The sequence below is a fragment of the Terrapene carolina genome, unplaced genomic scaffold (assembly GCF_002925995.2).
Source record: "Terrapene carolina triunguis isolate 2854851 unplaced genomic scaffold, T_m_triunguis-2.0 Scaffold58, whole genome shotgun sequence".
Lineage (NCBI taxonomy): Eukaryota > Metazoa > Chordata > Testudines > Emydidae > Terrapene > Terrapene triunguis.
The window spans coordinates 25,686,887-25,706,738 of NW_020664409.1; the positions used below are offsets into that span (position 1 = coordinate 25,686,887).

Sequence of the window (19,852 nt, forward strand, 5' to 3'; positions counted from 1 at the left end):
TTAACTTTACAAATAGGAGCAGACCCTCTGAGGTGAATGGGAATACTCTCACACAATGTTAAAGCATGTGCTCGAGTGTTGCAGAATATTGAGAAATTTCAATCCAAATCTTGTGTAAAGCTGTAGTATGTTAAAACAAGGGGTAGAATAGCAACTGTTTTGCAGTCTTAAAGATAATGTTACTAATTTTTGAGCAACTGGGCTTGGGCCATTTTTGGTACTTAGGACATAAAGATCTAACTTTTGTTCTGCTTTTAAAAAAATCTTAGCTACTGGGAATGTTAACACCAGGCTCTGCTGTTTTTTGCTCTTGAACATAGCGCGGGCTCTGAAGATATGTATCAGGGCCTTGCACCTCAACTGAAAGGGCAGGAGGCATTGAATCTTTTAAGACATCCGTTATGTAAAATGCTTATCACTGACTTTACAAATGTCAGTGATAAGTATTTAAAAAAGTTCCCCTCTCACTTCCTTACCTTTCACACCTTTGGCCCCTTTTGATGAAATTTCACACAAAACCTGAATTTCTAATTTAAAAATGAGGGGGAAAAATACAACTTATTTTCAGCTCTTTATATATCATAAACCAGTAAAAAAAGTGTACTAGACAAGACTTTTAGTGATCACTCAACTATTGTAGTCACAATCAGCAAGCTATGTCTTACATACTAACAGCCAAATCTTGTTTGAAAGTATTTAAAGGAAACAATACACGAAATTTGAGTTTTAAGCCTTCTGAAGAAGTTGCTTAATCTGCTCACATGTACCCCACTGTAAATGTGTTAGATTGGATATTTGCATCAGAAAGGCTCTTCTATTATATTAATAGTATTCCTTTTGATGAAAAAAGAGCAAACTAATACAAACCTTTTAAAATAAGTTTAATTGACCTACCTAATAATTATAAAATTTATTTTATGCAAGAAGGTGGAAAATTCTAAAAGTGATCAAACATGCCTAATTAAACTTCTATTGTAGTATATGCAGGAATATTTTCTTTTATTTTAGATGTCAATTCCAATTATCTTTTAAAGCTCTAGAACAATTTCTTGAAGGCGTGTTGAACTTTGATGACACATTTCACATTTATGGATGTGATATATTGTATAACGTAAGAAACTCAAGACCACAATAAACCGAGTACAAAAAAACCCCCAACTATTAGATAGGCACTTTGAAGTCAGCTACTCTCTATATATAGCTCACAGTTAATGCTGCTTGTGTGCAGTCATAGTTCATCAAAGGGTACTAAATAATAGAGCTAATAGCCCTTTGATGCACAAGCACAAACATTAGGTTCCAAATACTGTGGTGTTTGCAAAACATGCAAGAAAGCCCTGATTTTTGAAAATCTTTTCGAGGAAAAGTGAAAAATGAAAGCAGCCAAAAACTGAAGCATTTACAAGCATCTGAATAAGGCCCTTTCGGATTTATTTTGAGTATGTATATTAAACCCCTTCATTCTCAGGTAAAAGGTTAAGAGGCTGAGAGATATATCGTCTGCTTGGGTGAGGATACTGGAGGTTGGCAGTGTCAGCATCGCAAGAGTGCTCTATCAGAGGAGGAGGAGGTAGGAGCTGGGCATAACTGGACCATCTCGATCCAGCCCGTGGGGAATCCAGAGGGGGAAAGAAATACCTGAAACAATTAAGACAGGAACAAAACACCAAAACAAAAAACAAAAAAGAAACAGAAGAAAAAGAGAAAAGTAGTAAAAAAAAAAAAAAAAAAAAGGGAAAAAAAAAAAGGAGAAAAAAAAAAAAAAGCTTTAGTATATCCATGCCAAAACCAATGAAACGTAACCGCAGAAATCAAGGCACTCATTCAAAACAAGATTGATTGAACAAGTCTGGAAACTGTTCTTTAAAGAAAAAAAGTATACTCTTTTCCACTGAAAGCCTCATAAAAAAGAATATTGTAAATACATTCCTAATATGCATTTTACAAAGAAACAAGTTACTTTGTAAATTAAAAGGATTTTCTAACACAGCTATCAACATCTTTGATGCACACGGTTCTCCTAGAATTCATGCAACTTATTAACAGAGACTTTAATAATGCTTCATTTGCAACACCACGCAGACATTAAATATTATGCAAGTACACATGCTGCATTTGCATCCAACTCAGATCAATTTTACTGCAAGTTTCTAGAAGAGATGTAAAAACATGAGATTGTTTTTACAATACTTAGATATCACAATATACATTTACAAGGAAGGACTACTCTTTTAAATTAAATACAATCTTTGTATGTATTTACATATTTCTGCAGAAATCTCAGAACAAGCTAAAGATTTCTGATCAACACAATGCTCAGAGAATGCCATTTCATGTCATTTTGCCAACTTCTATTATGACTTACCCGTAACATTTATGCACTTTAATATAACTATTAAAATATTTGGAGACATTATCTGTCTTGTTTTTTGCTCTGAGAATATTTACAGAATGGCGTGGCCAAGTAATTAATAAATCCTGGGACAATCCACATTTAAAGATGCATGTTGATCTGAATTTAGGTGTTTCCTAGATTACTGTAAGTTTCAGAATGTTGTGCTCAGAGGGAATCATAATTACTCTCTGGAATCACACCACAGCAACATACAAACACATTATCAGAAAAAAGTATTTTTAGTGAGCCTGAAGAAAGTATGACAGCATTTACAAAACATTTCTTTGAAGTAGTTCGAATTTATAAATGAAGCAACGCCACACTAAATTAAGCTATTATCTGTACAGTTGTCAAATCAGACTGTTCTCTTATTCCTTTTAGACTAAACAGTTTCAGTATATTACAAAGTAATTACAAAGCTGTAATGTTTAGGAATCAATTATATATTTGAATACTACAAAATGTAAAACAAAATCAACACTCAAAACAATTTTAATGAAAATTAACTGACTTTAATGGTCATTAAGCAGTCTTTTCCCTCCTCACACCCCAGCTAAGGACAACAAATCCTCTTAACCCATATACTAGTCCATTAGTTTCATGAGCTTTCCAGGGCGGGGAGTCGGGGTGGGGGGGGGGAACCTATTTTGGTGGAAATCTGTCTCAACAAGAACCCTCTCCAATTATCTTTCTTTCAGAAGTTCCAACAGTGTCAAACTGCAATGGCTAGTACAAAAAGGTATACAGTGTATTTTTAAAAAGGCCTTTTGAATTGCGTTTAGTAGTTATCAAGCTGCTGGTGTCTTGGGAGAGGTCAAACGGCGTTGGGGAGGGGAAAAAGAAGTTCTCTTTCCATTCCTGTGTGCATGCAACAAGCAGCAAAACAGCAAAGTTACTCCAGTTAGGTTGATATCAGCTCTGTTTTCTGTTAAAAAGGACATAATACAAATGGAGAAGGAAAAATGCATCACAAATCTAGGCACATGTGGTTATCAGCACAATAAGAACACAGCACTACTGAGTGTGGGTTTTCTAGTAATTTATTTTCATGTTTCAAATCATTCCAAAACTATTTTTATCACTAACCCACAGTTTGGAAAGCATAAGTGGTATGATGTACTTATTCTGATAAATTTGATTTTCCAAAGATTGAAATCTTATTATAGTTTAACTGCCCCTTAGTTATAGTTAAACTGCATTTAAATGTACAATGCATTGAAAGTCAGAGCCTAGAGACAGCCTAAAAGCAATCTAATGGTGGTCCAATCCAATTTGGTCAATAGTTAATATATGCTTTGTTTTTATTAAACTTAAAATCCACTAAAGCACATTATAGATATGATTTTTACACTAACTTTCAACCCAATGTAGTTACAAAGCAAAATAGGTAGGTAAATACTTTCTCACACAGTAAGGCTCTATCATAAAGGACAGGACCCAGTATAGTCAGAGATTCCATGGCCGTAGACGTCACAGTGGAATTCACCCCTGCTGCAGAATTGTGAACAAGAATCTTACATTTCTCTTTTTTTTTTTAAATGTTTCTAGTCCTTAGAATTGTGGAGATAACCTTGGAAACATACACCAATGAAGTGGTGGCTGCCCGAGTCTGCCGAGAGCCTGAAACAATAGCTCTAAGAGGTGTAAACTGTCCCATCCATCACAGTCAGGGCCCTGTGGAGTCTACAATTCCACAACTGTAGAATACAGCATTTTTGCAAGATGATATAGAGTTCAACATTTTTGCTGCAACCAGCTGACTTTTGTCTTCCTGTCCTCCTGGGATTTGGTCTGCAGCTGCCTCTTGGCTCTCTAGCTTTCCCCACAAAGGAGAGTTAATTAGATTATAGTGCATGATCCCTGCACTGTTCCATTGAGGGCCAGAGCTGGAGTTCAGCTTACAGCCAAGAGAAGGAGGAGCCAGAAGCACAGGCTGGCCAGCTGGGCTGCCGGGATAGCAGAGTAGCAGCCGACACTTGGGAAATCAGGGAGATAACCTGCTGAAGCCAGCTACAAGCTTCCCCCTTCCCTAGTACACACAAGGGAAGGAGCTTCTGAGCTGGGCCTCCTGGACAACATCACGGGAGCCAAGGCTTGGGTTGTGGAGCCAGGCCACCTGGAGAGCATAGGAAAGATACCCATCCTCAAAAATAATCGCCATAAAAATAATCACTGAATTTTATGTGAATGAATATTTTGAACTATGAACCACAGTTGCATTTGCCTAAGAATGGAAATGAAGGATATTTCACAGTGATAGTATAAAATAATGTTTGCTGCAGAATTTGGAAAATTCTGCTGTGGAATTTGGTCCCATTGTGCTGCAGAGTACACAGAGCCCTGAAAAAGGGTACCTGCTATATGCTGGAATCTATGATTGCCTTACAAATGCAAAATTAAATAATTTAGTAAGCACTTTTCTAAATGTTAGTATAACAGGAAAAACCACTAGTACAATAATAAAAAACATAAGCATTACCACCAGACCTAAAAACCATAAAAGAGACATCAGAATTGAGTGAAACTAAGAGTGAAGTAGGTACACAAAAGATACACTCTAGAATTTTTGAATACACTATGTATAAATTAGCCTACCTGCCAGCAGCTGATCCATTTAATGAATTCTGTAGGCTTGTATTGGCTGAACCTAGAGAAGCATTAAACATTCCCTGCTGAGAACTACCATTGACTGGACTCCCGTTACCTTTCAGTATACCAGTGCACTTCCAGTTGTCCATGTAATTAGCTGCAAAATCATCAAAAAAAACAAAACAGTTTTCATTTCCATCCCTAATCTCCAAGAACATTTGATAAGGTTACAACATTTTGGACAGATTCTCAGCTGGTGTAAGTCGGTGAAGTACCACTGAAGTCAGAGGAGCTATATCAATTTAAGACAGCTGAGGATCTAGCTCTTTAACTGTTTGACATTCTCTTTCCACACTATTTTTTTCAATTTCCTCTTTATTAAGCTTGAAAACGTCACTATTCAGTAAATCAGTAAAATACAAGTGGTAAAGTTCAACCTTCCTGTAAGTAATTACATACAAAAATGTTAGTACTGATAAAATTACAAAGTATTAGTTGGACATGTTAAAGATTAAGTATCTATATCGTTCCCTGAGCAGGATCTGGGGAATATAGATTTTTCACTCTTCTGCCATCAGGTGAAGACAGCAACAGAAATTGTAACTTTGATATTGTAGAGTTTTGTATACATCTCACATTTATTATTTATGACTGCAGTAGACATGTTCATGAGATAAAAGGTCACATTAACTTGTACTACTTTAGTTAGAACAAACTGAACAATTCAGAAGACAAGTTCTGTTGGCTATTACCATATTATAAATCAAACAAAGCAAGTGCTCTCTGAGGTCCAGCAAATAAAAGATTTTCTTTTCTTTTCCAAATGCACGCAGCAATAGAAAGTCTTACGGTCCACAAACCAATTCAAAGAAACTTGCATTCCAGAACCAATTAAGTTTTCCCATAGGTACAGGTCAATCTTTAATCTTTCAACATTTGACAAAGCAATCTAAAATACCTTAATGTGTGCCCTACAGAACTCTTACCTTTCCATAGTCTAACACAGCCATCATCACCAGATGATGCAAGCACTGTGCCTGTAATGTTCCAGCTTACTCGCCAGACCTGGGAATTGTGATTATCAAACTGAGCTACTATCTGAATTTCAAATTTTGTTAGTCCTCCAGAAGAAGTCAATTCTTTCCTGTTAAGAAAAAAAAGCAGGTAAAAATTCTACATGCATCTGTATTTTAAGACAATAAACACTACTAATTCTGACCAAAGAAAATACAAATGGTCTTGAATGTGCAACAAAAGGGAGCTAGGTTTTCCAAGGTTTGTGACAATATTTTCCTTGAACAAGTAATAGTAAATGATGTTGAAAGAAAATTTTGTTGTGCTAGTTCATTGGTTGCCTTTAATAGACTGCTAAGAGCAACTCTTTCTGGATAGGCTTAAGTATTAAGTACTGATAATGCTTTGTTTTATCTCTTGAGCATATTAGCATAAGACTACACAACTATATACTTTCTTGTTAAGAAATCTGGTTCAAAAGCTCACCTTACAGGTTTCAGTGTGAAAATTCGTACATCTTTGGTAGCTACAGCTAAAATATGGAAGGATCTTCCCAGGTTCGGAGCAAATGCAATATCATGTACAGGATCAGTGACTGTCATAAGAGTTTCTGCTTTTGCATACTTCCTGAGGAGCAACAGACAGGTTATTCATTTGATGAGTGCTGACAACATAGCCACTGATGCAAACATGGAGCAGACAGAGGGAATTACTGTTCAGAGAAGGGTCCAGCAATCAAATATAAATTAAAAATAAGAATCATTAATGTTATAGTTACAAATTAATTTCTTTTAATTTGTGTAATCTGTGTTCAACAACTGGCTTCTGTCTGCCTCATTCGCTATATAATGAGCATCTTTTGTACTAGGGCCAAATTCTGCTTTATCAGAGTAAGTGATATTAGATTTGCTCTACTGTCACTGCAGACAGAATCTGGCCCAGAATGAGGTATGAATCCTCAGGATTCTCCTGTCTCATGCACTATTCAACAGGCACACTGAATGAGGCAGGATTCTAATATGTGATCTCATAATTAAATAGTTTATCATAAAATTAAGGTTTCACATGTACATCTGTGCATTTTCATACTGGAGTGACTAATTTAACAAATCTAATGCTTTCTTAATAGCTTTCAAAGAATGCTGATGATTCACAGGATTTTCTACCATCAACTGTATCAACCTTGGCCCCAATCCTGCTAAGAGTTATGTATCTGCTTAACTTTAAGCACCTTAAGTAAATCTTTGCAGGACTGGGGCCTCAGATCTCTGCGTGAAAATCCTAGTGACACTCATGGGGTTTTTGTGTTCGGAATGGCAGCACTAGCCGTGGTCCATGACCATGATGTGCAACATCAGCCAACATTCTGAGATTCTTCTCCTTCTACCCATTCCATGATACAGGAATATATGCAGCAACTACAATGATGCAGTATTTCAAACTTCTCACAATTTACATGTTTTATTACTCAAAAATATATTTTGTACTTCTATCCATACACAATAGTGAGAATTATTTAATCACTATGTTGTTATAAACCAGCAAATAGCCATTCTAAACCCATTATAAAGATTATACAGTACAACCTCAGAGTTACGAACACCTCGGGAATGGAGGCTGTTCATAACTGTGTTGTAACTCTGAACAAAGCGTTATGGTCATTCTTTCAAAAGTTTATAACTGAACATTAACTTAATACAGCTTTGAAACTTTACTATGCAGAAGAAAAATGCTTTCCATTTTATTAGTTTACATTTAACAGTACTGTATTTGCTTTTTTTTTTTTTGGTTTCTACTGCTGCCTGATTGTGTATGTCTGGTTCCAAACAACATGTGTAGTTGACTGGTCAGTCCGTAACTCTGGTATTCATAACTCTGAAATTCTACTGTACTGGTTAATTCCTTAGTTTACCTGGTATTTTCATTGTATTCATAAATTTGAACCTTAGCCAGTATATTTGGACTGTTGTCATCACTTCCTACAGCTATCATCGGAGAATGAGCTCGAGAGCTACAAGTGAAAAATAAGTGCCATTACATTTACAAATTACTATCATGCATAACACCAGTTAAAATAGTTTAAGTATTACAGATTAAAAAAATTAAAAATGTTAATTAGATTGCAAAGTCAAGCACTCAAAAGTTAAGAAATGGCAGATTTTCAGCTGGCTGTGCAACCATAATTCTGGCCCCTAGAATGACCATCCTCCTCAGTGAATGAGACTAGGGCCCAGTGGAAAAAGCAGCATGTAACTGAAGACTATCATTTAATGCAGCAGTGGGCAAACTTTTTGGCCCGAGGGCCACATTGGGGTTGCAAAACTGTATGGAGGGCCAGGTAGGGAAGGCTGTGCCCCCCCAAACAGCCTCCCCCCCCCCACTTCCCATCCCCTGACTGCCCCCCTCAGAACCACCCCCCGCTCATTGTCCCCTGACATCCCCCTCCTGGGACCCCCCAACCCTAACTGCTCTGCTGGGACCCCACCCCATCTAACCCCCCCGCTCCATGTCCCCTGACTGCCCCATCCCCTATTCACACCCCCGCCCCCGACACGCCCCCCCGGGACTCCCACACTTATCCAACCCGCCCCTGTTCCCCATCCCCTGACCACCCGCCCCCTCCCCCCCAGAACCTCTGCCCCATCCAACCCCCCTGCTCCCTGTCCCTGACTGCCCCCCAGGACACCCTGCCCCTTACCCAATCCCCTGGCCCCCTTACCATGCCGCTCAGAGCAGCATGTCTGGCAGCCGCGCCGTTCAGCTGGAGCCAGACACGCTGCCGCGCTGCCCTGCAGCAGCTTGCAGTCCCACCGCCCAGAGTGCTGCCCGCGCAGCAGCGTGGCTGCGGGGGAGGGACCGGGGGCTAGCCTCCTCGGACGGGAGCTCAAGGGCCAGGCAGAATGGTCCCACAGGCCGGATGTGGCCCACGGGCCGTAGTTTGCGCACCTCTGATATAATGCATACACACATGGCGATAGAATTGGAGTTGTAATCATAAATTGGGCATTTCCTAACTTGCAAGTGTTTGTCTTTGCAACCTAAATAACATTTTTAACTACTAATTTGATGTGTAATTTCTTAGGGTTTTGAATTTGTTTTTAAGTAAAGTAAAAGATAAAATAAACTTTGTGTAACTTTAACAACTTCCACCTCACATAATGACTCAGGAGTGTTTGAACCTGAACCTTCAGTACTGAAGCACAGATTACTACTATGTGAGCTACACAGCTAAACATATTAGCTGGCTCCAGAAGAAGGCTATTTTCCCAAAAGAAGGGGTGGGTTACCAGGTCTAGAGGTGAAAAATCCAAGGAAGTGTAGCCCTGTCTGGCTCCTCCTACCCCAATCCCTGGTGTTAAGGGGAACTCTTGTCCCAAGTGTTTCCCCACCAGAGAGGAGACTGGTGTCATGCACTGGATCTAGGGGTAGCCTGGTAGGGACCATCCTGTCTCTCACTCCATCCCTCCCCAAGAGATGGAGGAGCGCTTGCCCCATGGAGCTATGTAGGGTTTACAGAGTGAGCCCAGACCACCTCTCTTTTAAGTCCCCTCTCCTTCCCCAAAGGCCACTTTGACAGGTCACTGGGTATTCCCTGTTCAGCATGTGTTACTACTTTAACAGCGGCATCAGCCTGGCCTCATAATGTTCAGTGACTTGGGCAGTCTTGTAACATTTTCCTGAATACAAGTGACAGAAAGGAAATGGCAATATTTAACACTATCTCTCAGGCAAATCTGAATGCTGTTTCATGAAACAAAGAAAAGAAACTTCTGTAGCCCAAAGAGATTCCTCCTGTTAAATATCAAAGGCCTGCTGAAAACAACAGAGGAGAGCTTCTCAAAGAAAGGTCTCAAGAATCCTTTATAACAAAGTTAGGCAAACTTAATGTAGACATCACTACTCCCCCACCCCCACAATTAGCATTCATTCTCAAACTCTCACTTATGATTTGATCCAACCAAACTAGGTCAAAGTTTTTAGTAAAGTTTTCTTCTAGACCTGACAAAATCTTTTGGATGTTTACTGCATTAATAAGTTTTAGACAAACTAATCTTTGGACTTTTCTTCCATTCATTCTTTAAACCTGTCTAAATGATGCTTTATAACTTACCTTGATGGATTCCAAGAAATGCAACTGCAGCTTAGCTTACATGAGATTTCATGCTGCAGTGACCACTGACTGAGATTCATAACATCAGGAGCTTCATATATCCTCACTACTCCATCTGCCGAACAGGTTGCTAACATAAGACCCATATGCTTGGGAGCAAACTTCACATCTGTAACAGATGTCCTACTGTCTACCAGAGTGGTCCTTTTCACCTGCAAGTAAATGCAGTAATCATTGAAGAAAAAAAACGCTTCTGAGCTTCCATCAATTATTTAGTTACCAGTTTATGATGCAGTTGTGTGGCCATATAAATTGTCATGTACTAGTGCTCCAAGGTCTAAAGTTTCATCTTAAAAATCCCTAAGGGCTTGCCTACAGACACTTTCAGCACCAGTGTAACTATACTGGTTAAGAACCACATACAGTTAAATTAGTCCAATCTATTGTGGGCACAGTTATATTCATATAAAAGTGTTAATATTGATATAGCTTGATTAGGTAAGTTTACCAAAACCAGTTTCTAACCAAATAATTAAATCAGTGCACAAAATATGTATGTAGGCCAGCGAATAGCATCAAGCTCTAAGTTTGGAAACAATCTTGAAAATGTGGAACAAATGTGCACTGACAAGTATATTTGCCTGAATTTTTAGCCAACTTGAAACTATATGTCTGGGACATGTGAAATGCTCTGTTCATATAAATGGAGATGCTGACTGTGAGGCCTAATGATGATGTTTTCAAATATCAATATTGTTAACTATTTCACTGTTGATCATTTTAGAAGGAACATCAAGATAATATACTTCTTTGTTCTTGGTGATAGTTTCAGGTAGCTACAGGGGCCAATTTGTTAAGGTTTATTGGGATGAGAAATTTCAATCCCTTCCCCCCTATATAGAGTAATCATTCCTCTAGCCAAAAAAGTGAGTGCGCGAATGTGCACACAGAGATACATTTGTGCATGCACGCAGAGATACATTTCCTCACCTGTATCAAAGCCTGTTGCCTGTGCACTAAAAAAACCACCAAAATCAGCTTCCACACCTGTTTTTGGGTGCCAAAAGCCGTAAATATCCCCTGCGCAGAAGTCAAACCTTTAACTTTTCACCCACCCATGATATTTAGGATAATTATACATTTTGAATACCAAAATCTTTGCACGTTAAATTTGGTAACAGCCTAAAATGAGCTGAATATCAAAATAAAGGATACCATACTTATTGTTACATGGTGCACTGAGTGTGGGGGTAGGTGGGAGCAGTCGTACATAATTCTGGGATTCCTGCTGCATAGGAAGGGTCTAATGTGCAACACAGAACATTAGAATTTTGAGGTAAACATTTTTTCCTCAGTGGATATTTTTTGAACAGAGAGAGGGGATACCAAAGTAAAATGTATAATATAAAAAGGCTGCAAATTTAGAGGTATACTCATCACTCTATAATGAAGTTGAGAAAAGGAAACAGTTTAGCTTGATGTTAGGAAACACTTCTTAATATTGACATCTATTTGTCAGGTTGCATGCTGAAAACCATGCCAGTCATTTAAAACGAGCTTAGACAAAGCACAATCCTAAATTAACAAGGGCAATTGTCAAATAAATGACTATTATTTTATAGTAACAGAAAAGCTTCATGGAAAAGGACACTCTCTCTAGCTCTATTTGGGAGCAGAAAATGGGTTGAAGAAAAGAGAACTCTCACCAAGTTACCATAACTTGCAGTTTGGAACAATTTCTAATTTAGCCAAGTTCAGTCCTCTACAGGGTGGATAAAAATCAATGATTTAAAAAAAAAGAAAAAAACAATCAGATTTGTTTTATTTAAATAGGATTTTTTTGATAAAATGCTTTTTGAGGAAAAAACCTATCTAAAGATAGTTTTAATTAACATACATTACAGCTCAAAGATATCTTATCATGGAATAGGGATTATAAATTCTAATTCTATAGTATGAGACAATATATTCATGTAATGTTTAAGAAAAGTTTTGTAAATGAGTTCCAGTAGTTCATGGATTAGGGACCCAATATTATGGGGTTCCAGGGACTTCTGTATAGATTATTTAGGTTAATCTTTCTATCTACCCAATGGGACTCAGTGCTCAGTCTACAAAATACCATCAGAGATGCTTAGTTTTGCAGTTCTCAAACTGTGGATTTGTCTCTCCAGAGATAACATGCTTGTTAACAGCAAAAATGTAGATAGATTAGATAAATAGATTAGATAGGAGAAATAACAGACCTCAACCCTATTGCCCCTCTGCAAATTTGTGTACACAAAGTCAGTCCCTTACCTCTCTCTAAAAGTGCAAAGTTTCAAAAAGTTAAATGAATAGAAGATTGTTGGGGGCGGAATAGATCTGGACAAGGAGAAGTCTGGAGATAAATGTGAGAAGGGAGGGACAGGCAGTAGAAACAAAAGTGAAACTGTTTGAGCAGCATATTCCAGAAGTCTTGAGGTCTTTCTGAGTGTAGCCTTCATTGATTTGAGATCTACCATACCATTCTCTCACTAGAAGGGAAAACCTATAATGGCAGCAGGCCGTAAAAGAGACCCAGTTTGGGTCTCATCTCTCTCTGAATTGTGAAGAATATGTATTAAGGTTATAACAACCAACAAGAATGCACTTTTATGCAGAAATCCATGATTAAATCAAGTCTTCCTGAATAGTGACTGAAATCAAATCCACCCTGGTCCTCTATTTAATTCTGGAGTTTTAGCAGCTGAAATCTGTGGTCCTTAATACTGAACAATCAATAGATGAGGCATAAAATATAGAAGAATTAAAGTGTGTGTCAAAACTAACAATAATATTTCAAGTCTCACCCAGTGACTCTGCCCTCGAAGTTTATCATTCGACTCTCCCACTATTTCTTCCCATACTACAGCAGTTCTGTCAAAAGAACAGGAAGCCAGGACCTGTCCAAACTCAGGATGAGCCCATGTCACACGCCATACGGACCCACTGTGTGTCTGGGAAATAAAAAAACATTGCAGTCTGAAGAATGCGTATTTCACTTGGAATCATGGGAAATTTCAAGTTAATATCTTATTTTTAAGTAGTATCAAGTTTTCTAGAGAGGTAAGGAATTACAGCTGTAAAAGCAAAAAGTAACAAATCTAAAAGGCTTTTAAAGTACTTATTTGAAATGAATCCTCACTTATAAAGCTCAAAATTCTACATCACCTATATTACTTATTGAAAACCATGTTCAAAACTCCATAGTCACTGGAAAGATCAACTACAAGTTAACCAATAAAGTATATGGGTTTATTTCTCAAGTTTAGACATTACTACTACAACCCTAAATTTGGAGAAGTGGTTAAGAAGCTAAAGAATGTGTATTGACATAGAAATTAAAGCTATATTTTAAACTGCCATATGCTGCTGACATCGTCTCTGGCTTCATGGGCACTTCTCCAAAGTCCATAGGGAACACAGTTGATTTTCCTTCCTGCCTGCTGCTCCTTTTTCAAGTCTCTCTGTCTGCCTACTTCTTTTCCTAGAGGAAAAGGACTCCAGTTATACAAACTGCAGAACAACTCAAAAATTGACCACCACAGTTCTCTGGGGTAACTATGCAGATTGGCCTCATTGAGAAGCTCTTCTCAGAAAAAATTATGGAAAAGTCATGTCCTAATACTAGACCCCTTCAAATCCACGGATATCTGCTTTACATCTGCGGATACCCGCGGACCATTTTTGCAGATCAGATGCAGATACAAATTTTGTATCTCCACAGGGCTCTCTACCTATACAGTTGATTAAAATGACTTTTTGCCACTTTCATTTTCATGTCCCATAATGAGACTAGAACAGGGGTGGGCAAACTTTTTGGCCTGAGGGCCACATTTGGGTGGGGAAATTGCATGCAGGGCTGGGGTTGGGGTGTGGGAGGGAGTGTGGGGTGCAGGAAGGGGCTCAGGGCAGGGGGTTCGGATGCAGGAGGGGTGCAGGGTACGGCGGGGGGTGGGGCTCAGTAAAAATTAAGTTAATTTACACAACCAATAAAATAGTTTGAAGCAATGATAGAAAGTTATTATAAAGACTAGATACAGTAAATACCAGTTCCACCGTAATAAGCTTTGGTAGAATATTAAAAGAGCATAGCACCAATAAATTCCAATAATTTCAATACATGCCTCAGGAAGCATGGGCTGTGATGAATATGTAAATTTTGGCAAGAAAAGTTGTGTATCTTCCTTGACGCCATAATTTCAACATCTAGCAAAAAGTCTTTAGGGAAGCAGGTTGGGGTGCAGGAGGGGGTTGTGGTGCAGGGTGCAGGAGGGGTTCGGGGTGTGGGTTCTGGCCCAGCACTGCTTACCGTGAGCGGCTCCGGGATGGCAGCGGCGCACAGTGGGGCTAAGGCAGGCTCCCTGCCTGCCCTGGCCCCGCGCCGCTCCCGGAAGCAGCCGGCACCACGCCTCTGCGGCCCCTGGGGAGGGGGGCAGAGGGCACCGTGCACCCTCGCCTGCGAGTACTTCCCCCAAAGCTCCCATTGGCCACGGTTCCCCGTTCCCAGCCAATGGGACCTGCAGGGGGCAGAGCCCTCTGCCCCCCCCCGAAGGGCTGGAGCCCTCTGCCCCCGCCAAGGGCCACAGAGACATGGTGCCGGACACTTCCAAGTGCAGCATGGGCCCAGGGCAGGCAGGGAGCCTGCCTTAGCCCTGCTGCGCCAAAGGGTTGGAAATCCTGCGGGCTGGATCCAAAGCCCTGATGGGCTGGATCCGGCCCGCGGGCCGTAGTTTGCCCACCCCTGGACTGGAAAATAGTCCCAGTGATACACTGCAAAGTCTGAGCAACAATAACTAAAACTCTCTATTGTATTTCGTCTGACACTGCAAAGTCTGAGCAACAATAACTAAAACTCTCTATTGTATTTCGTCTGTTCTGGCTACTGAAGTTACTGTACATTTACTAAACATATCTGTAAATATGATGAAGTCTATAGTAAAAAAAAAAATCACTACAGCCTCTGCTCTTTAAACTTTGAGAAATGGGGTGAGACTGATGGACTTTTTAAAATGAGAATAACTGGATTTGCAGATTAGCAAAATGATAATCCAGGAGTTTCTACTGTACAAAACTATATGAGCCAGCAAATACTTCAGTAAAATTATTTACTGACAAAATACTGGGGAGTCCCTGGCATAATCATTCATAGTTATACTGAAATAATAATGCTTACCTTCCAGCTGGCAGTACAATGCCAATCCCCATTTTCACTTTTGTCCCAAACCTATTAAGAAACCAAAATGCAATCATATACTTTGTTGATCTAAGCCTTTTCTTCCTGCAAGAAATGGAAGGTAAGCAAAACTTACGAGACAATCCTCGCACACAGAGGCACAATCCACATATACCATGTAGTAACCTTTTCCCCCTGAAAACCCTGCCCCTTCCTACATACCCTTGCATCTACATGGAGGTAGTTTCAGGACTAGGTTGTAAGGTCAACTCATGCAAGCCATTTGAAAAACAGGAGCCTTATTTATTTTTGTATAAAAAAATGTATTAATAAAGGGACACATCCTGCTCACTTCATCTTAATCTGAGAATAGCATGAGAATTCAAAAAAATCTTAGTTTCACACCCTGTTACACTCAAGGTAAAAGCCTATAATTACTAAGATGTGAAATTATGACTTGCTTACATGTGTGTAAATTATATTATAAAGGTTATTACTGTAAGGCTACTTTGTGCAAAGAAAAATCCAGAATGTTCCACTGTATCCAAGCAGAAAGATAACTATAACTGGAAACAAAACATTAAAATGGTAAAAACTCAGCATTCCCAATACGGTGGCTGAAAGTTGTAGCTTAACATTGCTTATGTGAATAATTTTTCAACCCTTATGTAGTGATGTTCTTAAACAATTAAATATTATTTCAGTATATATACACCCAACCCAACAATTTTTAATAAAATACTTTTAAGATTAAAACTTTGATGCAACTGATGACCCCTCCCCCTTTGTGGGCCACTGTGGTCTAGTAAACAGGACATGAGGCTGAATGTTAAATTTCTTATTCCCCGCTCCTCTAACTTCAGTATGATCTTGAAAATATCACAACCTCTCTCTGCCTCAGTTACCCCACATGCAAAAAAAAAAAAAGATAATCCTTACCCACCTTTACTGTGTTTTCAAATAAACCATGGAGGTAGTTACTGGTTAGTGCAGAGTACACTGGATCTGGAATCTATTCCCAACTCTTCCTCTCATTCACTGTGTAATCTTAGGGTATGTCTACACTACCCACCAGATCGGCGGGTAGCAATCGATCTATCGGGGATCGATTTATCGCATGTAGTGTAGACACGATAAATCGATCCCTGATCGCTCTCCCGTTGATTGCTGAACTCCAGCTCAGAGAGAGGCGGAAGCAAAGTCGACGGGGGAGCCGCAGCAATTGACCCCGCGCCGTGAGGACGCAAGGTAAGTCGAACTAAGATACGTCGACTTCAGCTACGCTATTCTCGTAGCTGAAGTTGCGTATCTTAGGTCAATCCCCCACAGTGTAGACCAAGCCTTAGATAAATCATGTTGCCTCCAGGCTCCACTTTATGGCCCTCTGATGCGACCCTGGTTGTAACCAGTTTAGGACACAACCACAGTTACAAACAATTCCCTAGATTTGTACCCTATTTGTAAAGCAGACAGGACTAAAAAATTACCAATACATAACTTACAGGAGCACTGTGATACATAATGAATGTAAATCTTATCAAGGTTCTCTGATAAAAAGGTACTATTATAAATGGAAAGTAATATTATAGTGTTCACGCAATGAACTCTAGAGCTAAACCTTCTATTCTAAAGCATATTTTCCCCCTTTTAACAATCACCCATAACTTTCTAAAGCACATTTTCTCCAGGCGGAAATTAAACTTGTTCTCAGATCAAAGGTTATTTGTTTTTTAAATTTGAGGTAAATTGGTCAAGTTATTTTTTAGTTACAGGAAAGCAGCAAAAACATATGACTTCAAGACTTTGACCAGCATTCCATTAACTTTACATAACTTAAAAGCAACTCATACTATACATTTCCTATTTGCCATGATTTTAATCCTCACTGAGGGAGGAGAGAGCAAATTAAATATGAAAGAGTTGAGTAGTTTTTAAAGTGTGGGAATTATAAAAGTACCTGTCTGAGCATACATGATAGAACATTTAACTCATTATTTATGTTACCTCCGCTTAATTTTAAATCACAGTGCTATTAAATCTTCCAAACAATATAGAAAAGTTAAGTTTACTGTCACATCAGTCCTCTACAAGGAACCTGTTAACATTTTCTTTTCTTTAAAAAGGATAAAGTTAATGTTAGCTATATAAAAGAAAGACTGAAAAATCATGTATTTGCAAATCAGGAAATGTCAAAAGATGACAGTTCCAAAAAGCAATATGAACACAACATGCAAAATATTTTCTATTCTTGTTTTCTCTGCAAAATGTAAAACGTAGTCTTTTTATAGTGTATATTTTATGGTATGTAAATAAATATGTATCATTTATAATACATTAAGGCAAGGTAGAAAACCAGCAAACAGAATCAGAGTGCACTATGGTTAAACCTGGGCAGGAGAACCCTGAATATTTGGCATATCTCGACTTGTGTGTTTGATTTCTCAGTTTTAATGAGTTGTTAATTCCTACGTTTACTTATTAATTATAACAAAACTCGGACCCTCCTCACTGTGGCTTCCTCCTCACTGCCCTGGTAATAACCCAGTAAGGTGCTCGGACACTCCGTTTCTTTTGCCCGCGGACACTCACACCTGCTCTCTTCGAGGCTTTGACCAGTACTAAGGGCTCGCTAGTTACTCGGTGCCCGACACACGTGGCAGGGGCTAAAGGCTGCTGGCTGCCGCCCCCACCGTGGCTCTGAGGGAGCTACCAGAAGATGAACAAAACATTAACACTGGACACTTCCCCGCGGAGACCGCCGCGGGGCTTGGCGAGCAACAGGCCCGGCCCAGGGCGGCAGAGACGAGGAGAGGGGGGAGCTCTCACGGCACGGCCGGGCCTGGTGCAGGGCTCACGGGGCAGGCTGGACGTCGGTCAAAGCCGGCCGAGCCCAAGTCTTGCCGCCCCCACAAAAGGACGGAACTATTGTAACCCCCCAGCCCTGGGCCCCGCTTCCCGCCCCCCGCAGCGCCCGCCCCGGGACTGAGCGGCTGGGGCGTCCTGGCGCCCGGCAGGGACACAGCGGCGGGGCCCCAGCACCTTGACGCTCTGGTCGCTGGAGCAGGTCGCCATGCGCCGCCCGTGGAAGTCGAAGGAGACATCGTGGATGAGGTCGCGGTGATCGGCCGCGATGCTGCGCGCCACGAACATCTCCCAGCCTGGGCCGCCGCCGCCGCCGGCTCCGCTTCCCTCCGAGCGCGCCGCTACGGCTTCCCCCCGCGCGGGGCAACCGCGCCTCGCTCTCACCCCCGGGACAGAGCGAGGGTGGCTCGCGCGTGCATCTGCTCGGAGCGCGTGCGCACGAGGGAGCGTCCCTCGCGCTCCATCAGAGGGCGAGCCGAGGCGTCACGCGCAGCCCAGGGGAGGCTGTTTCCTAGCACCGTGGCCCCGCCTCCTACTGTGGTTGCGCGGGTCTTCTCTGGCGTGAGCCTTTCCCATATAAAAGCAGGTAGGAGGCCTTGTGGCACCTTACAGACTAACAAGTTTATTTGGACATAAGCTTTCGTGGGCTATAACCTGGAATGCAGGTAGGGTGGCATGCTCCAGTATGCAGCACCAGCAAGAGATTTTTAGCGGGTACGGGATACTGGAAAGACTTGGGGGGGCGGGGAGGGAGTAGAGCTGCACTCTGTTCCTTAAAGGAGAAGAACTAGGCTAGGGAGGGCATTCATTCTTTATATGGGTTTAACTGCACGGCACATATGCTAACAAACTTAAAGCCTTTGTTTAAGTTTGTTCGCATATGTAGTGTGCTGTTAAGTTGGTCAGGAGTCCTCAAGAGGGGAGGGGTGAGTGGGACGGAAGGTGTTTAAACAGTGTTTTTGATTCCTGCTCCAGCCTCGACTGTGAGCATTCTAACCAAGGGACTGAGAACTTTAAGGTAATCTGGAGCCTTCATATTTCCTTGATCCTCTGCAGATGAACTTATGAGTTGGATATGTAGAACAGAGACTGTTTTAGCCTCATTGCTTATTTCTTCCTTGCAATGGACAAAGATCAGATGTTTGCTGACTTTCTCACATGAGTCAGCAGCCTTTGCTTGAGTGGTTTTGTTCTTTCCTCTCCACATGTCAAAGCCTGTTCCCATTGAACTGAACAGCAAAACTTTTTTTTATTTCAATGGGAACAGGATTTGGCCCCAGGAGATCAGAGAATGTGATTTTTATCAATTGCTTATCTGTCCATAAACCAGTCTCATGCACATTCTGCCAGGCTGATTTTGATTGCCCCTCCTGTATGTCATGCTGAGGAAAATAATAAAACAATTTGGGCTGTAGTCCTATCAAGATGCACATGGTACACACAGTTCTATGCCTCTTTTCCATCAAACCCAGATGGCACAGCATCTTTGCTTTCCTAGTGCCTGGCGGAGAGCAATACTTAGGCCTTGTCTACACTGCCACTTTACAGCGCTGAAACTTTCTCACTCGGGGGGGAGGGGGGGTGAAAAAACTGGAGGAGGGAGTAGCTGGTAGCTACTCCCCTTGTGGGGGTGGGTTTTTTACAGCGCTGGGAGAGTCCCCCATCCTGTTATTATGACCTATAT

General features: G+C 40.6%; 1 protein-coding gene across 3 annotated transcripts; it reads right to left on the reverse strand.

Moving 5' to 3' along the window:
• Positions 1 to 1,410: 1,410 nt before the first annotated feature.
• On the reverse strand, positions 1,411 to 18,625 carry SEH1L (SEH1 like nucleoporin). 3 transcript variants are annotated; one of them, XM_024212561.2, is made up of 9 exons: positions 18,346 to 18,625; positions 15,307 to 15,357; positions 12,941 to 13,087; positions 10,110 to 10,321; positions 7,911 to 8,009; positions 6,485 to 6,625; positions 5,971 to 6,128; positions 4,991 to 5,141; positions 1,411 to 1,638 (listed from the first exon to the last, which is right to left on the reverse strand). In XM_024212561.2, exons 1-9 carry the CDS (start codon positions 18,454 to 18,456, stop codon positions 1,449 to 1,451), a joined length of 1,260 nt encoding a protein of 419 aa, XP_024068329.1. In that variant the 5' UTR covers positions 18,457 to 18,625; the 3' UTR covers positions 1,411 to 1,448. The 3 variants fall into 3 exon arrangements, with proteins under 3 accessions (XP_024068329.1, XP_024068331.1, XP_024068330.1); XM_024212563.2 differs by lacking the exon at positions 1,411 to 1,638 and adding an exon at positions 2,616 to 3,320; XM_024212562.2 differs by lacking the exon at positions 1,411 to 1,638 and adding an exon at positions 3,678 to 4,511.
• Between the last annotated feature and the right edge of the window lie 1,227 nt (positions 18,626 to 19,852).

What these genes read in the sequence shown, in the direction of transcription:
- SEH1L (XM_024212561.2), bottom strand. Translation starts at nt 18,456, where the DNA reads ATGTTCGTGGCGCGCAGCATCGCGGCCGATCACCGCGACCTCATCCAC. An exon ending in GAATACAATGAAAATACCAG is followed by an intron (nt 6,626 to 7,910) that starts GTAAACTAAGGA and finishes GTTGCTCCTCAG; the next exon opens with GAAGTATGCAAAAGCAGAAA. An exon ending in TTCACACTGAAACCTGTAAG is followed by an intron (nt 6,129 to 6,484) that starts GTGAGCTTTTGA and finishes TTTTCTTAACAG; the next exon opens with GAAAGAATTGACTTCTTCTG.